General features: G+C 44.9%; 1 protein-coding gene across 7 annotated transcripts; it reads right to left on the reverse strand.

The window, feature by feature from the left end:
- Positions 1-2,783: 2,783 nt before the first annotated feature.
- LOC310987829 (protein phosphatase 1 regulatory subunit 12A) lies at positions 2,784-17,769 on the reverse strand. Of its 7 annotated transcripts, none has more exons than XM_083974277.1 (25): positions 17,461-17,769; positions 13,486-13,616; positions 12,738-12,856; positions 11,084-11,240; positions 10,533-10,677; positions 10,341-10,415; positions 10,137-10,216; positions 8,825-9,006; positions 8,621-8,730; positions 8,327-8,527; positions 8,072-8,154; positions 7,879-7,968; positions 7,577-7,678; positions 7,366-7,467; positions 7,183-7,273; positions 6,946-7,077; positions 6,751-6,853; positions 6,534-6,637; positions 6,368-6,424; positions 6,250-6,272; positions 6,040-6,097; positions 5,841-5,945; positions 4,512-4,562; positions 4,217-4,267; positions 2,784-2,903 (listed from the first exon to the last, which is right to left on the reverse strand). In XM_083974277.1, exons 1-25 carry the CDS (start codon positions 17,734-17,736, stop codon positions 2,817-2,819), a joined length of 2,715 nt encoding a protein of 904 aa, XP_083830403.1. In that variant the 5' UTR covers positions 17,737-17,769; the 3' UTR covers positions 2,784-2,816. The 7 variants fall into 7 exon arrangements, with proteins under 7 accessions (XP_083830403.1, XP_083830402.1, XP_083830400.1 ...); XM_083974276.1 differs by having other exon boundaries at positions 8,327-8,524; positions 8,825-9,030; XM_083974274.1 differs by having other exon boundaries at positions 8,825-9,030.
- Positions 17,770-18,579: the final 810 nt, after the last annotated feature.

Consider the following 18,579-nt stretch of genomic DNA (forward strand, 5'->3'; position numbering starts at 1 on the left):
ATATTGTCTTCTTGTCTTCTGTGTTTATAAATTAGATTTCTATGTTGGCCTGAAAAGCTGTGATACAATATGAAAGAGTGGAGTTTGAAAGATGAAGGACAAACATTATTTTGTACCATTATGTGAATTGTAGGATTCAGTGTTTTGTGCTAGACTAAAAGTCATGATAAATTTAGGCCTGTGCAGGTTTAATATTGACCATCTGTTTTCTTCTGCTTCATGTGTGTTTCCCAACTTCATGGCAATGCAATCAATGACATCAAAGGAGAACCCACTTAAAGATGCATGTTATTCTGTAGGCATAGAAGTATCAGCTAAAGACTGTCACTGTCTGTTACCAATTCAGTTTTTGTGCATATTAACAATCACATTTCCACAAAGTAACAATATTGTTGTGAGGTTTGTTTTGGTGTTCGCATTATTTCTCATGAATTGCAATTCTTTCTGGACAAAGAGTGGTCAAAAGTATTCAGAAAAAAAAAAAACTTATGGAGAAGACACTTTTCACTTGTGCTGCACTACATGAGCTGGACCTCTTGGTGGTGCTGAGGAGCCGTTTGTGTGTCGTCTGGCATGGTGCCAGGGGGTCAGAGCCACAAACCCTGGGAAAAGCAGTGCTTTGTCCATATAAGGCTGCAATCCATCCGCTTCCCTCTTCCTCCCCAGCTCCCTTCCTCTGTCTTTCTCAGACCTGAGGGATATTTACAGAGAGAGTGCCTCGGCCAGCCTGCCCTTCCTTATTAGGAGCTCAGCTTGTTGTCAGTACTTCTACCCTGCAGGACAGTGGTCCATCTCTTTGCTGAGAGATGAGACAAACAGATGGTTGACTGGCGTTAACTTCACTTTAGTGGAAATGGACGGGAGCACAAAAGACGACAGTGTCCCTACAGCTACACTGACGCCTCCTGATCCCTCACCCTGCACATGTGGTGGTGACACTGGTTTTTATCATGTCAGTCAAAGCACTTATGATACAGCGTCATGGGACACCTGGGAGCAGAAGCAGTAGATTAATGTTACAGTCCAAACATACTGTAAATACATCTGTGTTGCTCTGTTTCCTCTGTTAGGCTCATGGTGTGTGAGCATCGCAGCTCGTTGCAGCTGTTCTCTTCCTCTTTTTTTCCCCCTCCCTTGTGATGGAGGACATCTGGCTACCAGAGAACAGCAACTGACAGTGTACACAGAGCTGATAACAAGCACAGTGTGGATGAGGCACGACAAAAAAAAAAAAAAAAACATACAACCAGGTGACCAGAGATCACACAAGAGAGAGTCTGATGACTCCATCAGTCACAGCACATAGCCAAGAGGCCGGGAACCCAAGGCACAGTGGTGAGGGTGGGTACCATGTTAGAAAGCATCTAATGATCTGATATATGCTTCAATAACTTTGTGAATGATCTTGACAAAATGCCCTCAACACTGTTTATAATAACCAGGCAGTTGCTACAAACACACTTTTTTTTTATTAGGGTGCAGACATCCATTTAATATATTAGAAAAACCAACATGTGATGAAAGGCTACATGGAATTTTACTTCAAAAGGGTATTTTTTTCAAGACTAATATTTATACACATGTAATATACAGAACCATGCTCCCTTGGAAGAAGGGAACAGACAATGAAAAACTATGAAAATAATATCTTTACCAATGGTAATAATTAAAACAATTCATAGCATTATAGGCTTTGACAGAACAGCAATTCTTTTTTTTATTAATATAATTGTGCAATGACCTTTGACCTTCAGCTATGGGTACCTTCTCCCTCCACTTATTCAGTGAGAAGGCGCTGCTCTGAAAAGTAAGGTTGTCTGTCTGGAGGACGGGCAAAGCCTCACAGAGCTTTTATTTTATTGCTTTGCAGAGAGTAAAGTGCTGCGGTCGACTGACCTGGTTCTGTGGTCATTTTTTTTTTTAAGAGCATGGAGTGTGTCTGTGGTCACAAAAAAATAAAAAAAAATGTATGTGGGGAAGTGCATAGGTGGAGAGGTAGGTGGGTTCAAACACTTGCACGTGGAAACAAAACAACCCAACAGAGCTTCATGGACTTTCCTGTGTCGTCAGGACGTTACTGAAGGTGAAGACGGAGCCTGAAATGTGTTTCAGAGCCGAGTTTGAAAAACAAATACATCCAAAACCCTTTTACTGCTTGGCAACACATTCGATTTGGACTGTGAGTGGGGTAAATTCGTGAGAGTGTATGTGTGGTGTGACGTGAGTGTGTTCACAAAAAAAAATAAATACTAAGTGGGAGCTTTAAGGCCCAAGCTGCCTTGTGCGCTCAGTGGAATGTGCATTGAGGAAGTGTGTGATGCACGCATAGGAATGTGTGTGCACGTTCGAGTTCCCCTGATGCACAGTCGCTGTAGATGTCGTGTTCTGGTGTGTTGCGCCAGCTGTGGGCATTTTGGCTTTTCGTCAAGTCCTCGCGCTGCTACTGTTGGAGCCTCTGACCGAAGCCACGGGCCCTCACGCCCACGGTCGTCCTGTGACTGACGGCCATTAAAAAAAAAGGCACACAAAAGCCACTCCAGCTGTTCACAGAGAGGCATCACAATCCAAGTCAAGCTGTGGTGCTCATGTTAACGGAGGACGTTCTGCTGCTCCTCTCCCCCCCTCTCGCTCTTTGGCACTGAGAGGAATGTGTGGAGGGAGGGAGGGAGGGATGGATGGATGGAGGGATGGAGGGAGGGAGGGAGGGAGGAAGGGATGGATGGAGAGGAAAGGGGGGAGATCCCTGTTCTTCATGTATGTGTGTGTGTGTGTGTGTGTGTGTGTGTCTCTTTCTCTCTCTTTCTCTCTCGCCACGTCTATTTGGAGAGTTTGCTGATGACACGGATCAGTGCTCCATTTTCATCTTTAAGACGCTGGTTGTCTGCTTTCAGGTCAACCAGAACCTGGTGGTACAAATTAAACTCACATTACAATACATCAAAATAGACGACCACATTTCATTTCAGTGCAGCTGTATTGCTTTTAAAAAACAGGCCTTTTCCACACTTTGACTCGTGGCAGGAAAACAAAACTGTTAATGGTATATTTAAAAAAAAAAAAAAGGATCACTTTACTTGACCCAGCAAGCTCAATACAAAGTATCTGCACTTAGATGTTATCAATTACACTTGTGCCTCTTCTATCACATGGCAAAGTGTCTGCTCTAAAAAAGACCATTTAAAAAAAGACTCAGACTCATTGATATTAATACATCAGAGTTGAGTTAATAGTATATAAAAAAGAGTGAGTCAGAGCCAATAACTATATTGTATTAAATACAGTAAAGGGAAAGACATTTTATTACCTTATCTACAAGGACAACGATCTCTTACTGCCAAACCGTCATAACCAGAGCTACTCCATCCACATATTTGTGTCAACATACAGAGCTCACAGGCCATGGCGTCATTTGTTCACCATGTTGCTCCTCCAGAGCCTAAAGAATCTTAATAATAGCAGCTGAACTAATAATCAGGTCCTGTTATGTGCTACATGTGCTCAGTCATTAAGTAGGACAAGTGCAATGCAAACAAGTCATGTTTGACTCATCTGTGGGTTTCAGTTTGGCTGACTGGAAGAGCGACTGAGGAAACATCTGGTGGCAGAGAACTCACAATAAGCGCATTTAAAACAAGGGCATTTTATTAAAAATAAATCTTTGTTAAACTAAGTATGATGACTTTTTTGCATCCTTAAAGTCAGAGCCTTTTAAAAATGTTTACAAGCAGTTTGACATTTCCTTTTTGTTGCCGAGAAGTAGACTATAAGATTGATACCACTCTAAATATGAAGCTGAAGGCACAAGCTGGTTACTTTCATCCTCCCGCTTTGTATCTACTGTTCAGATATGCGAGTGGTGTCAATCTTTTTATTTAAAACTCTGCAAGAACTTCCTTTAAAAGAAAAACTGCCTACAGTTTTTACTTTATCATCCTGGTTCGACAGTAAAGTCAAGAGCATTTACAAAATGAGTCACTGTGACTATGAAAACACAGTTGGGCTGTTGGACAAGTGAAACAAACATCGGCTATTAATTTGACAACAACCAAATGAAGCTATGAGACGTAACATTGGAGAGAACAGCCTGTAAAACAGCTCTGTACTGTGTGTGCCTCCGCCACTCTGCTGAACCGCACAAGCTAAAGCCAAGCTAATCAAGCAGGAGCATGCAAAGTGTGTGAGGCAATGATCACATCCGTTCTGAGTATCTCCTCACCTTCAGCTCCTCTTCCAGCTCTGCCATTCGCCGCTCCAACATCCTCCGGTCCTGATGCCAGGGAAACGTGAGGGAGGGAGGGTGGGGGGGGGGCAGACAGGAAGTGATGGAAATGAGGAGGAGGAGGAGGAGGAGGAGGAAAATGCACAAAAGTTGAGTGAAAACAGGTGAGAAAGTGGAGTGGGGAGGACAGAGGAGAGAGTGTCAACAAACAGCAGTGGTGGCAGTTGTGAGGCAGATGAAGCTACAAAAAAAAAAACCCAGCATGGTCACATCGTCAGCAGAGAGGAGTTACCTTTCTCTCCAGATCCAGCAGGGCAGAACAGTCAGTGAAGCGCTCCTGTCTCTGTTGGACACAAAACAACAGTATTATTATCAGCAGTATGTTCAATTATCACTACAAGGCATGTATACAAAGGACACTATGAACCTGTGATGTGGATAAAGCAACCATAATCCCAACCCAATCCCAAAATACAAAACGTAAAACACAGTATCACAAGTTGTCATAAAGATAACAAATCACCTGTTACATTGCATTATTGGTTTGCTCACATTAACCACTGTTTTTGGTCATACCAGGCCAAGTTAAGACTAGTGACAAAATCACAGAGAATACTGAACTGAACCGGGTGTGTTTTGGTGCTAACTAAATATCTTTTCATTTACAGAAAAAAAGAGGTATATTTCTTCTTGCAAAGGTAACATGGTCTCACTTTAGCCTCTCAAATCAGCAGCTTTATAGACATTAAGCAAACTAAATAAAGGAAACAAAATAAAAAGACTGCATATGACGCCAGTCACTGAAAAATTACACATCTCAGGTCACAACCATCGGTCTAAATTGGCCTTTATCCCTTGCCTGTACAAGGTATGGTATGGTAATTAGCTCTCAGTTATGGACCATTGGTTGTTGTACACCATTTTACATGCTGCATTGTGGAGTTATTATGGGTATTAATAAGGGACAGTAACTCCCAAGATGATACAAATAAATACAATGCTGTATAATTCTATGAATGATCTCCTGCTGACGTTTGGTGTCATTTCTTTAAAAAAAAAAACCTGAATTCTTTGAATGACCTGCTTTAATGTGGCCTAACTGGAACTCAAGTGGAGACAAGTCATTGAGTATGTGACCTGGTTCAGTAATATCAGAAAGGTTTGCAGCCATTTGCTAATGTGAGCTACCAACAGCTTCTGGCCACACCAGACGCCTCATTTATAACCACTGTGTGTGCACAAAACAGGGCCTGATGGAAAAACACAGGCACCTGTATGAGAGCATGGACACATATTAAATGGATTCATTTTAAAAGAAAGGTTGAACTACTTCATTAAAAAGTTAATGTGGATTTATTTGAAACCACGCAATTTCATATTTGTGTCTAAAAATAAATAAATAAATATATATATATATATATACACACACACACACACATATATACAAATACATATATTTGAAATAAACAGGTGTGATTTGTGTGGATAGCCTGACAAAATAATCACCACCTGAACGCAACATAAAAACAGGGTCTATGAGAAAAACACATGGCAAACAATGACGGAGCTCATAGATTACCAGTACGGTTTCAATGACAGCTTTGTGTGTCTGCATCATCACCTGTGTGGCCTTTTCCAGGTCCAACCTAGTCTGACTGACCATCCTCTGAGTGTCCTGCAGCTGAGACTGAAGCTGGCTGTTTTCTCTGGAGACGTCCTCGAACATCTGCCAGACACAAACACACACACACAGCAGTAAATAACCAGGACAAATAAGAGAAACTAATTGTGCGATGTCGACATCAGCCCTGTTTGCCAACCTTCTTGAAATCAGAATCTCCCCCTCCCTGGGTGTAGTCGTTACAGGATGAACCCGACCTGAGAGGAGGAGGAGGAGGAGGAGGAGGAGGAGGAGGAGGAGGAGGAGGAGGAGGAGGAGAGCAGAGGTCAGAGATACTGCTATCACAGAGACTGTGCTGACAGAAGGAGGAAAGATGGAAAATCAAACAGGTCGAAGAATGGATTCATACCTGGTACTCAAGTGTCTGTCTGTCTGTAAACAGAAAAGACAAACAAGTTATAGCCGGTGTCCGAGGTTACAGTCCACAGTGACTACATATATGTACACACACACACACACACACACACCTGTGGATCCAGCCCACTGCCTGAGAACTCTTCCTCACTGGGATCATTATCATCACTCTGCAGGTGAAACATGTTGATTTAAATCTCACATCACTGCTTTTGTTTCTTCTTGTTTTTTTTTTGTTTTTTTTTCTTTCATAGAGTTTCCAAAAAGTTTAGGACGTACCTCCCCGGTCCTCTGCGCCTTCCTTCTGGCCCGAGCTTGTCTCCTCTCCCTGCGCTCCCTGGCCCATCGCTCAGTCTCGCTCTCCCCTGTGCCGGCCTCCACATCTGGAACGGAGCCAAGGAAGCAAGTCGTTGAGCACCGAAATCAAATATTTCAACAAAGTCGGGTTCTATATTTTGTCAGGAGCGGGGCGAAGCGCTCGGTGTTGATACGATACCTCTCCTGTCAGAAGCCTGAGGCCGCGGAGTACCGGCAGGCTGCGTGAGGCCCAGCAGGTCCGACTTCTGCAGGCTGGCAATACGAGACCTCCAGCTCACTTCCTGTAAACACAGCATCCCCCGCTATGTGATGTCACATGACGTTATATAAGTGCAGCCAACCCAGGGCTATAACTCTGAAATACGGCTCTCACCCCCTCCTCTCCCTTCTTCGGTTTTGTTTCCTTCTCTTTCTCCTTCTCTTCCTCCTTTTCTCTTCCTTTATTATCGGCCTTCATGGTTTTCATCGTCTTCTCCGCTTCCTGCAGATCTGTTAGCGTCACCCCCTTGAGAGGAAGAGAGAGACAACAACATGTTGTGTGCCAGACTGACAGACTAGTTACAAGAAGTTAGTCCTCTTCCTTCTCGTGGTCAGGTGGCGACGTGTGTACCTGAGTGGAGCGGCGGGACTGCCGTGCATGTCTGGAGCGAGCCTTCCTCTGGGCCTCTGCCTCTTCATCCCGTACCGGCGTAAGGTAGGATCTGCACGGATCACAAAATCAAACTTTTTTAAACTACAAAAGCAGAGTCTCATCAGTTCTGCAATAGCACACGAGAGGACGGCGGAGACCCACTTGCGCCTCTGCTTGGTCTCCTGTTCGCCCGTGGTCGTGCTCTGAGAGTTGGAGGTGGTGACGGCAGACTGATCCTTCTTTTCTGTCTGTTCCTGAGGAAGTCTTTGAGGGAGACAGATAAGAGCTGGATATCAGATCTTTCAGATAATTGAGGGAGGAAAAGGTCCCAGACAAATTGACATACACAAAAAAAAAAAAAAAGTTTAAATACCTCTGTGACAAGACACTGTTAAGGCGGCTGAGTCCTGCAGAGCTTGTTCCTGTGCTAGCTGAGGTCACGGTGGGGTCATCCAGTCTCTTTCCATAAGATGAGCTGGAAACCAGACGAAACCCATTGGAAACACAAAGGCATCTTTCACAGCCACACATATATAAACATACACATACACACACACACAATTAGGATTCACAGCTGAGGGGGGAATGAAATGTGCGGTGACGTTGCAGAAACAAATCACACGCAAACAGCGGAGCAAACCAACACAAGACGGGGCAGTGAGCAGCATGACTGACCTGTGAAGCAAATAGGGTGTGGAGCTAGTGAGATCATTCCCTGTTTGACTATGAAGGCGCCGGGTGTAAGAGGAGCTACGGCTTAGCCAACTGAGGGAGACAGACGGGGTGACAGGGGCACATATGCGGTGACTCAGAAAAAAACAGATTCTGGTTTCACAAGTGCAGAAAGCAGATCGGAGCGCCGGCCCACCTGTTGGAGTTGTCAGGGCTGCTGTCGGGAATACTGAAGAGCCTCCGTGTCGGAATGGGCGGTACCCTGGCGAGCCTCGGCTCCTGGCGACGAGGGGGCGAGAGCAGTTTAATCGGTTATTCATGTGACTCGGTGAATTACAAGCTGCAAAAGAGGCCTAGGTTGGCACGTCATGCTGGTTTGTATAAAATAATAGCTGCCGTTTCATGGGTGTGTGACTTGTCTGAATCATGCGGGGGCGCCTGCGGTGCGTACCCGGGTGTCGGCGTCGGAGCTGAGGCGGGGGCTGGAGGCGGAGCGGGTCATGCCCAGGCCGGACTCTGGGGGTCTGCTGGGGTCTTGGCTGGGGTCAGACAGCCCGGCAGAGCCCAGAGTCACCGAGCTGCCGGCCTTCCTCAGAGACGTCCTCCAGGAGCCGGGGGCCGCCTCGGTGGTCGTGGGTTTGCTTGGTTCCTGCTACACAGACAATGAAAGTCACCATCTCTGTTATTTAATACTAAAAAAAAACCAGACCTTTGAAACTGATTCTATAATATCTCTATATATGACCTTTTTCACTTGGCTTGCAGCAGTACCCGTTGACATGGAGGTAGGAAGCACGCTGGTGGTGTTGCGTTTGTTGTTCAAGTTATTTATGATCTCTCGGTTTTTTGCTTTCTCTGCAAGAAGGGCAAAGGCCTGAGATTAATCAGTTGTGATAAAACATTAGATACAGACGAGCAGCAAAAAAAACAAAAGGAAGCTTCCTCTCACCTGACTCGGCGTCACTCTCAGATTCGCTCTCCTCCTCCGAGCTGGAGCTGCTGGAGGCCTTGGCCTGGCTCTGGGTCTGGCCCTGTCCTGTCTGACCTTCCTCCTCCTCGTCCTCGGCCGGGCTGCTCTGCAGGGCAGGGGGTGGGTGCTTCTCCCTCTCGTGGAGGCAGATCTTCTCCTTACTGCTCATACGAGAGATAGAAGTCCTGCAGGGGCGGGGCCAAGGTGGGGTGGAACAACAGGTGGCATGCAGGGAGCTGATCAGTGAGGGCAATCATTCCATGTGCAGCCAATTAGAGCGAGCATGCACCAATCGACACGGCCGTGGGTGGGACGGTGGGAGGGAAGGGGGGGGGGGGGGTCACATTCTGTGGTGACATGTGTAGAACTGCTGTCTCATCACTAAATCGTCTTTTACAGGGCTACATGCTACATGTAACTTTAACCAGTGTGTTTTTCCAACTCACTTGTCTTACGGTGCGTCTCCTCTTTATGTGAAGATGCAAATCAAAGGGAGAGAATAGCAGCACAGCACACACACAAATAGCAAACAGTTACTGTGTCCCAGTTCCACACTACATACCAACTGTATACAGTTTGGATGTATAATAATGATAGAAATGTATGTTCCATCACAGGAGTATGGTGCACAGTGAATAGTTTAGCTTTATAATGATACATTTCTAGTGTGAAATATTTAGATAGTACATGCTTGCATGGAGGGGACATGCATCAGCTCTTTATGCTGTAACTATCACATCTCTGGGTGTATTAGATCATTGTAACTAATGTTGCAAATCTATGAGCACAACTGCTTGGCGTTTTATCTATTTTATTTGATTAATTTCTTATTTAAAAAAAAAAAGTCAGATCTCAGATATTTTATTTGCTGAATTAGTAAAAATGGGCATAGTTGTGTTGTTATTCTAACCATAAACAAACAAAAATATTAATACATAGTTCAGTGTTAAATCTTATTTTTTCATCTATTATCTTGAGACAAAAATGTGCACTGACACCATGTTAAATTCTAGCATGTGTGGATGTTTTTGTTTTAGTAAGCATATACTAGATTTCTTTCTGTTGTATGTACAGTTAATATTTAGCATTGAACTGGGACACAGTGTTACTGAGAGCTGGATATAACCAGGTCGATGGACAGAGGTAACGTGGTCCACTGTTAACAACATCAAACCTGCATGCAGACAACTGGTACTGGGAGATGACTGGGATTCAACTGAGGAACAGCGTAGCGTGTGCCCACATACACACACCCACCCACCCACCCACACACCAACGCACTGGCACTGACCTGCGCGCGCGGACTGGTACCATGGAGATCGGCGGGCTTGTCTCAATAACAGGAGTCTGTTTCTCTTTCTCGCTGCGTAACTGAAGAGGAATATAAACACACATAAACACAGAGAACATTCGCCGCTGTAACACTATCAATCATATCAGGTTTAAATAACCCGAGTCAGATAGCCGCGGAGCCTGTGCGGAAAGGTGGACTCACGGCGTTCTGTTTCTTCTGTAGCTCCTCCAGAGCGTCCACCAGCTTCTCATCTGCAACATCTAGAGGTGTTTGGCCCTACAAGGACATTCGCAGCGTTACGATCAGTCACGGTGCGATCAAAGGCTTCAGAAAGCAGAAAAAAGCAGCACAGAAAAGCAGAGGATTGGTTCAGGTTGTTTGTCTCCCGCTCACCACGTTGTTGACGGCGCCCATGTCGCACATGTTGTCGGCGAGCAGGCTGCACACCTCCTCCTGCCCCCAGTGAGCGGCTGCGTGCAGGGGCGTCCAGCCGTCCGTGTCCGTGCTGTCCACGTCCACCCCGCACTGCAACAGCACCCTGAACGGGGTGAGGGGGAGGGGGAGGAGAGAGATTTATTTGTCATTGTGCATTTACAATGAAATATTGTTGGAACAAAACCTCCAGATGCCTAAAAAAAGAAGAAAGAGAAAAAGAAAAGCAAAAGTAATAGCTCACTGAAATTACAGAAATAGAGTAAAAAAAAATAAAATGCAGATGGAATCTCAGGTTATGTAAAGGGAGACGATGAAGAAGACTATGAATAAAAGATGTTTGACTTGGTGTGGCACCAAAATAAGACAAAAAGCTAACAAGCTGTCATTGCTGTTGTGTGTATGTGTGTGTGTGTGTGTGTGTGTGTGTGTGTGTGTGTGTGTGTGTGTGTGTGTGTGTGTGTGTGTGTGTGTGTGTGTGTGTGTGTGTGTGTGTGGAGACGGATGCTCACTTCAGGACTTCGATGTAGCCTTTTGCGGCGGCAACATGGAGAGCGGTTGCCTTGGTGTTTGGGTGAGGTGTGAGAGTGCCACTTCCTGCGAACACGGCCGTGGCATCCTGGAGCATGATCCTCTCTTCCTCCTTACGGGCTTTGTCCACGTCAATCGCTGTGACGCACACACACATGGACACACAGTGGCAAGTGAGCTTTGAAAACTGAGAGCCCCCTCCTCCCTCCATCAGTTAAAGGGGACATATTCTGCTCATTTCTGCTTCTTGACATGGTACCTTGATGTCTAAAAGTAATGTTAGTAACATGCTTTGGTCAGAAAAACAAAAAGATTGGGCACAGCTGGGTTCTCTACACACCAGTTTCACAGCCCTGCTCTAAATGGTCGGTTTAAAATCTTCGCTCTGGTAGTTGAGGTAACCATGGGAGCGAGGGCTGGAATATTCAAATCACCCGGCTTGTGATGTAATGAGCCGGGTGAAATTAAAACGGCTTGTTAAGAGACACATTTTCTGACTATGGCAGTTTACAAAATGTTGACGTAGTTGTCAAAACTTACGTTTAAGGGGTGAGGAGGAACTCTGGATACGCAAATACACATACTTAAGCAATGAAAAAGCGAGTTTTGCATAATATGTCCCTTTTAAGTCTATCAAGCGGCTGTCAACACAACTGTTCAGTCTTTGTGTACGGACAAGAAATAGAAAAAAAGTCCCAGTTGCATTTAGATCGGAACAAACCTGCAGCCTTAGGCCACTTCAGTGCTGTGGAGGACACGACTGTGACTCCGTCCTGATTTCTTGACCTATTTTCAGTTATTCAGAATATGCTCTGGTCTAAATGTGACCACTAGTTGTAAAAAAAAGAAACAAAAATGCAATGAAAGTTCTGGGTCTGTTCATCTAGGAAACAGATTTTAGGGAGGATTTCCTACATGATTCTAATTTGAACAAACATACATAGCTGATGCCACTGCGGTGTCATTTACACCACATGGGCAGATACAGTAAAGACCATAAAGGCACCTTATCTTCTGCACATTATACTATGCATCAGCAAGCTCCTGGCATTTACAATATTATGATCTGATATTTCAAGTACAATCTGTTTTATTGCTTCTACAGCTCGTGACATAATTTAAATGAAAAAGAAAGACTGTGTAAACTTCTTCTTGGGAATAAAACAACAACACCCAGCTCCAAGTTGTAGTACCATAAAAACAGTCATTGTATCTTGTCTTGGAGGGTTGGTCATTCGAACTATCGATTGGAAATTCTTGGGAATTCTCATGACAACGCCATAACGCCAAATGTGACGTGTGCAAATGCCTTGGACCACCCAAAGATATTCAGTTTACAATGACATAAAACAGGAAAAAAAAAAAAAAGCAGCAGATCCTCACATCTGAGAAGCAGGAACCAGCAACCGTTTGGCAAGAATGACTGACAATTCATCACAGCACTTATGCTTCTAATTAATATCTGTGTGTTTCAATCCTGATGGTGCAGTTTTCACTGGTGTCAGATTCTCCTCCTAGTGTTAATGTGATGATACCATGTCATGTATTATTACACTTATCATGTAATTGAGATCGTCATGGAGATCACATGCACGGTCAACTTGTTGTAGAAACGTAAACACGGCGGTTCCACACCTTGTTTCTTGATTTCAGCTTTGAGAAGTCTCTCCATGGCGTCCTCTGTGGCCACGTCCAGAGGCAGCTCTCCTTCACTGTTGACCGCCCCGACGTGGGCGCTGTGCTCTATCAGGTATCTTCAAAAACAAAAGCTCAGGTTAGACTGCAACGGATCAACAAGGAACTGGTTTGTAGGGGTGGGCTACAATTCGATTCAAAATGGATTTTCGATTCAAAACGATTTGATTCATAATGATTTCTGCTTCAGTCTATCGGTGTGCAAAGGGTCCTCATGATCTCCTCCAGTCTGCTTTGCAAGACAGAATGACTAAAGTGTCTTTTTCACATTTATTGAGTTTTAAACATTTATCCATGCTTAGATGGAATTGTTGAAACTGTTGCATAAAAGCAATATCACATATTGCTCAAGTAACAAAATTAAAAGTGCCTCTTTATAAAAAAAAAATAGTGCAGTTAAATTAAACATGCTGCCTTTTAAATTCTAAGGAAATGGAGGCTGACAGCCAGCAGATTTGTTTCATTTTTTTATTTTTAAAATCGATTTTTGGACATTTTATATCGATTCTGAATCGTATTAAATGAGAATTGCGATTCCTATGTGAATCGATGATTTTTTGGCACACCCCTACTGGTTTGACATGAATAAACTGAGATCATTGTCAAACGTCCTGTTCATGTCTATACAGTGTTCACCAGTGATGGATGATGGTGCCATGTCGTCGATATGGTGACGATCAACACTCACTTAGCGATCTGGATGAAGCCGCAGGACGCCGCAGCGTGCAGAGGAGTCCAGCCCTCGTTGTCCCCTCTGTTGACGTCACTCCCGCTCTCCACCAGAAACTGCACCATCTCAGCGTTTTCATCGATGCAGGCCTGCCAGAGGACACACGGCCACATGATGGATTGCTGCACAAGTGTTGACTGTTTACTGTTTACTCTAAGAATCCCTGCCACAAGCATTATTATTAAGAGAAGGAAACCAGACTGCACACGTCAATCAGCCCAGCGAGCGTTCAGCGCAGCGGAGAAGGTCTCGACCTCTTCTGGTTTGTTGTGAAAGTCAAAGACACTTCCAAAATCTATCGGATTCAACTGACGCACCGGGCCTAAAACAATGACTACTGTGTCTACTTGTCATAATGACTTTCTGTTAAGTGGGCTGCTGAAAGCCCTCAAGTACTTTCCAAAACAGTCATTTCATGGTGCAAGTGAACAGCGAATCCATTTAGCTGCTTTTCCTGAGGCTCGTCGAGCAAAGATCCCAAAGTCCCAAGACGAATCCCATGAGAACCTTATGGTGCGACGCTATGATAGGCTGCTTTAAGTTCAGCTGCTGTCTGGGCTCTGCACTGGTCTCACATTAAAATCTAAACAACTTATTAATTAGTCAATTGGGAGCAAAAAAAGTTTTGTAAGTTAATAACCATGCAACAGTAGCAGTTTTTTTATCACCTGTTTTTATTTACACAAATGACTCTTTTTTCTTTTTTTTTTTACAGTGTGCAACAACAACTCCCTCTGAATCTGATAAAAAGCAACATGAATGTGGAGAGCTGTGAGAGTCTCTGCAAAGAATAACACAAAATATCACTGATTCTCTATCTGTGTCACAGGCTAGCCCACCCTGTGAAACTGTTTTGTGTTTTTTTTTTTTTTTTTGCTTTTAAAAATAGTTGTGGTGAATGTACTGTGACTTCACATGCTTGTTTTGTTGTATAAAGAAGTGGCATATCCTCACGACTGTGAAGCCTGAAAGAGAAAACCTTGGACTATACACCATTGATAAACATCTTAAACTTCTTCGTGCACTTCAACCTATTGAACAGATTTAGCACATGGTGCTTACGTCAAGGCCTGCTCCTGCTTCACTGAAACTTTAGTGCCGTCTCTCATTGTCGGTCTCTTTGGATAAAAGTGTCTCTGCCAAATGAGTAAACGTAAACATAAGTGTAAATTATCAGCCCCTTTTTGCTTGTTAAATGACCTAAACAATTACAAAAACTGTTGCTCATCTTCTAACAGGACTCTCCAGTTCATGCTAGTGGCTTTGTGAGGCTGTACTCCAACACAACTGTGCTTGGAGGGAGCTACATGCTAAAGCTACAATGCACCATGCTCACGATGACAACGCTGAATGCTGATGTTGAGCACCATCACTGTTTACTGTGTTCACCTTAATATTTACCAATTCCTAAAAGATCCATTACAGCAGAGACATGGCAGTATAATTTATTTTGCAGGCGTGTGGTTATACAACAAAGTGACATCTTGATCTGTTGGGAGCATCAGATTAAAAAAAAAAAATCCACAAACTCATTACAATTCATCCTGACTGACAGGTAATGCCATCTCTACAGCGCTCGCATAACATGAGAAGAGATGGAGAAGAGAACAGACTTGAAAAACGATAAAATAAATCAGCCTGACTGAGAATCAACAACAGAAATATTGGTTATTGTCACTTATTTATCCTTTTACTGTTGAATAAAGAAAAAAAAAACCTTAAACCTATACTGGGCCGAGCGAAGAGCAGGCACAAATACTTCAGTTTATTGTTTACTTGGAAAATTAAATAAAGCCTTCATGTATCATTCGCTGCTTTCGCACAAGCATTTCCTCGTTCATCTGCCTATCTAAACAAGGAAAAATGTTTCTTTGTTGGATTTCTTCTCTATCAGCTGATCTGATGACACCTGCTCAGGTGACTGACTGCGCTCCCAAACGCAACAGTCTCTTTCCAGTCATTCATCACATCACAGTGGCTCTGCGGGACGTCACAGCAACAAGTGGCGGCACCACACACACACACAGCCCTGTCCATCAGGCCCGTCTTAAGCCACCTAAGAGGCTTTGCTTTTGGGCTAAATCAACTAATCACAAAGCTGCCACACAAGTCCCCTCCCTCCCTCATAATATGAGATAATTAGTCAGGGAGTAAAGCGGAATAAACAAAAACACAAGCAGTGTAGTAGGACCCTGAGCTGAGGCTCGTAGTACGCTCCGAAGCCAGACCGTGGCAAATCAAAGGCAGGCTTCACTCTCAGCAGAGGGGAAACCCTCTGAAACAAGTGGGTGCTCCGAGCCGAATGAATGAACAGAGGGCATTTTTTTCACACCCTGTGCATTAGGAGGGTGCACACACAGGCTCCCAGCAGACTCCTTCACTGGGCCATCAAATGACTCGTTGTGGAAATGGCCTTTGACAACAGCAGCTTGTGCTGTTTGAGGAATGTTTTCCATTTCTTCATCCGAAATCCCCAAAGTCCCCTCCATGGGGAATTGGCAAAGGGAAGGAGAGAGAGAGAGAGAGAAAGAGAGACAGAGAGAGGAGGAGGAGAATGAAGAGGAGGAGGAGGAGGAAGAGGGGGGGGGGGCAAATGAGTGAGAAAGAGTCGTGGAGAAGACAGAAAGGCTTTGGATGCAGAGGATGGAAAGTTTGGAGAGTGTGGGCCTATATTTAATTCTGGTTGCCTGGCAACCCACAAGCAACAGGGGGAGGAAGGGATGGAGGGGAGGAGAGGGACCACACTGGGTGAGCGTCCAACATGTGGATCGACCAAGAGACACATTCGCTGAACATCCAGGCAGGAGCGTGATCACTCACTCAGTCACGTGAGCCCGTCATGGGAAAGCAGAGGCTTCTCAAACACATACAATTGTCTTAAATTAGGAGGAAAAACACCAATCATCTCTGGGAATGACATCACAGTGAAGCACACAGGCCCCCGCTCGAAAAAAAACAAAAAAAACCACCACCACTGGGCTCCAGCAGGCCAGATAATTAAAAAGCACAACATCTCCTCTGTTGACAAGTCACGCTTAGATATCAGAGGTAAATCCACCCAACTGTGAGTTCACTGTGTGTGAAGAGGCAGCAATGTGTTTATGACAGGCAGTATCATAAAAGCAGAGGAAATACTGCATCACCTAGGGCTGGTGTGACAGTGATGTTGTCCAGACTGCAGCACTGTGTTATGACTGAAGTGAAGGGGAGGGAGGGAGGGAGGGAGCTGCACGCTCTGGAGGAGCCAGTGCAGCCTATTTGGGACATGAACTGCAATTAAAAAACTGAATCCTAAACCACACTCTTTCTGACTGAGATGGCCCTGTTTTTAATCAACAGACTCCCTCTCTGGGTTTCTCCTTGAGGGAAACACACATAAAAAAAGAAGAAAAAAAAAACCTGTTGATCAGATGATAAAAACCTCCCTGAATTCAATGACCCAGTATTTATTTCACCGAGGGGTCTGTCTGTCTGTCTGTCTCAGCCAGGCCAGTCAGTGCCTATTAATGGCTAAAGAGGATCCCACAGGCTGTTTGTACCGTCTCTGCTCGCCGTGGTCCCCTGCCCGGCTCGCAGCGACATGAGCAGCCTCTAACTCAGAGAGCGACCCAGCCTCCTCCTCCTCCTCCTCCTCCCAGGCTGCTAGCCGACTCTCTGTCCCCGCAGGCCGCCGACACTCACCGACACCGACACACCGACGCTGCTGCTGTGGTAAAGTTAGTCAGTGTGAGCTACAGAGGAGGCTTCGCTAAAAGCAGCGGGATGTGTGGATCAAGTTTAGCGGCGGTATTCACCCTCTGACTCCGAGGAGGGTCGTTACCGGACCAGTTAGCTCCGACTCCACGGTTAGACTCGGAGACGTTACGTTACGTTACGTTAGCTCGTCGATACTCACACACAGTTATTCACAGTTACAACCGGCTCAACTTTTACCTGGTGCAGCGCTGTCAGTCCGTCTATGTTGGCGTGGTTGATGTCAGCTCCCTGCCGGAGCAGCGCCGCCACCTCCTCCCGGTCTCCGGCGGAGCAGGCGGCCATAAACACCGCTCCTTGGGCGAACCGGACTTTTGTCCTCCGAGTCCCGGAACCGCCCGAGGTCTCCCGGGCCTCCGGGCCCGTCCGGTCGGTCTCCGAGCCCAGCCATCGCTGCAGCTGATCCTGCCGACGCTGCTTCGCTGCTTCGGACCGGGAATGGTCAGTGGCCGCCATCTTCCCTGGTCTGTCCCCGGACAGATTCAGCAGCAGCTCATGGTGCGAGAGCCGCGGCGGAGTGGAGGGTCTGGGTTGAGCCTCCCCCGGCCTGCGCCCCCTGGTGGAGACGCGGCGGAGACGTGGGCATGGGTCTCTGACTGAGTGGCAGTCCCCCGCTGCCTTCACGGACCCCTCGGAAATGTGAACTCACTGTCTGTTCAGGGACAGAAATAACTGCTTTCTCTTCTCTTCTCTTCTCTTCTCTTCTCTTCTCTTCTCTTCTCTTCTCTTCTCTTCTTCTTTTCTTTTCTTTTCTTGAACTGGTTAATGATTTATCAAGTAGTCTATTTCAGACTCAAGGTCCAATAAGACTAACAACACAATAAAAGACACACACAATAGCTACAAGAATAACGCTTTTTTTTTTTTAATTACATATTTGATATCAAAAATTGAAACTGTACCAGTGTCTCTGGAGCATAGACTGGCACCTGATGGGGCTACAATAATAATAGCCCACAATTCATTTAAAAATATTTTAGATTCATTTCTAGTTGTTTTTGAACCACTGAGAGACAGTAGCTATATCATCTTCACATTGTAATTTACTTTTAAACTAGGGGAGAAAAAAAAGACAACTATGATACATTTTTATTAGCCTATTATTTTATCTTGTGGCTGCACAGCCAATTTTGAGACTAATTAAACTGATTGGTTGATTACTATAAAGACACACACATAAACATCAGTAAGTTCAACCTTAACTGGTGTGGGTGAGTGTCAGAATCAAGCAGTTTCCCAAGAGTCTCCTAAAATTGGTGACACAATGACACATACATAGAAGACACAAATGAATGAGTC

Source organism: Trachurus trachurus (assembly GCF_905171665.1).
Source record: "Trachurus trachurus genome assembly, chromosome: 6".
Lineage (NCBI taxonomy): Eukaryota > Metazoa > Chordata > Actinopteri > Carangiformes > Carangidae > Trachurus > Trachurus trachurus.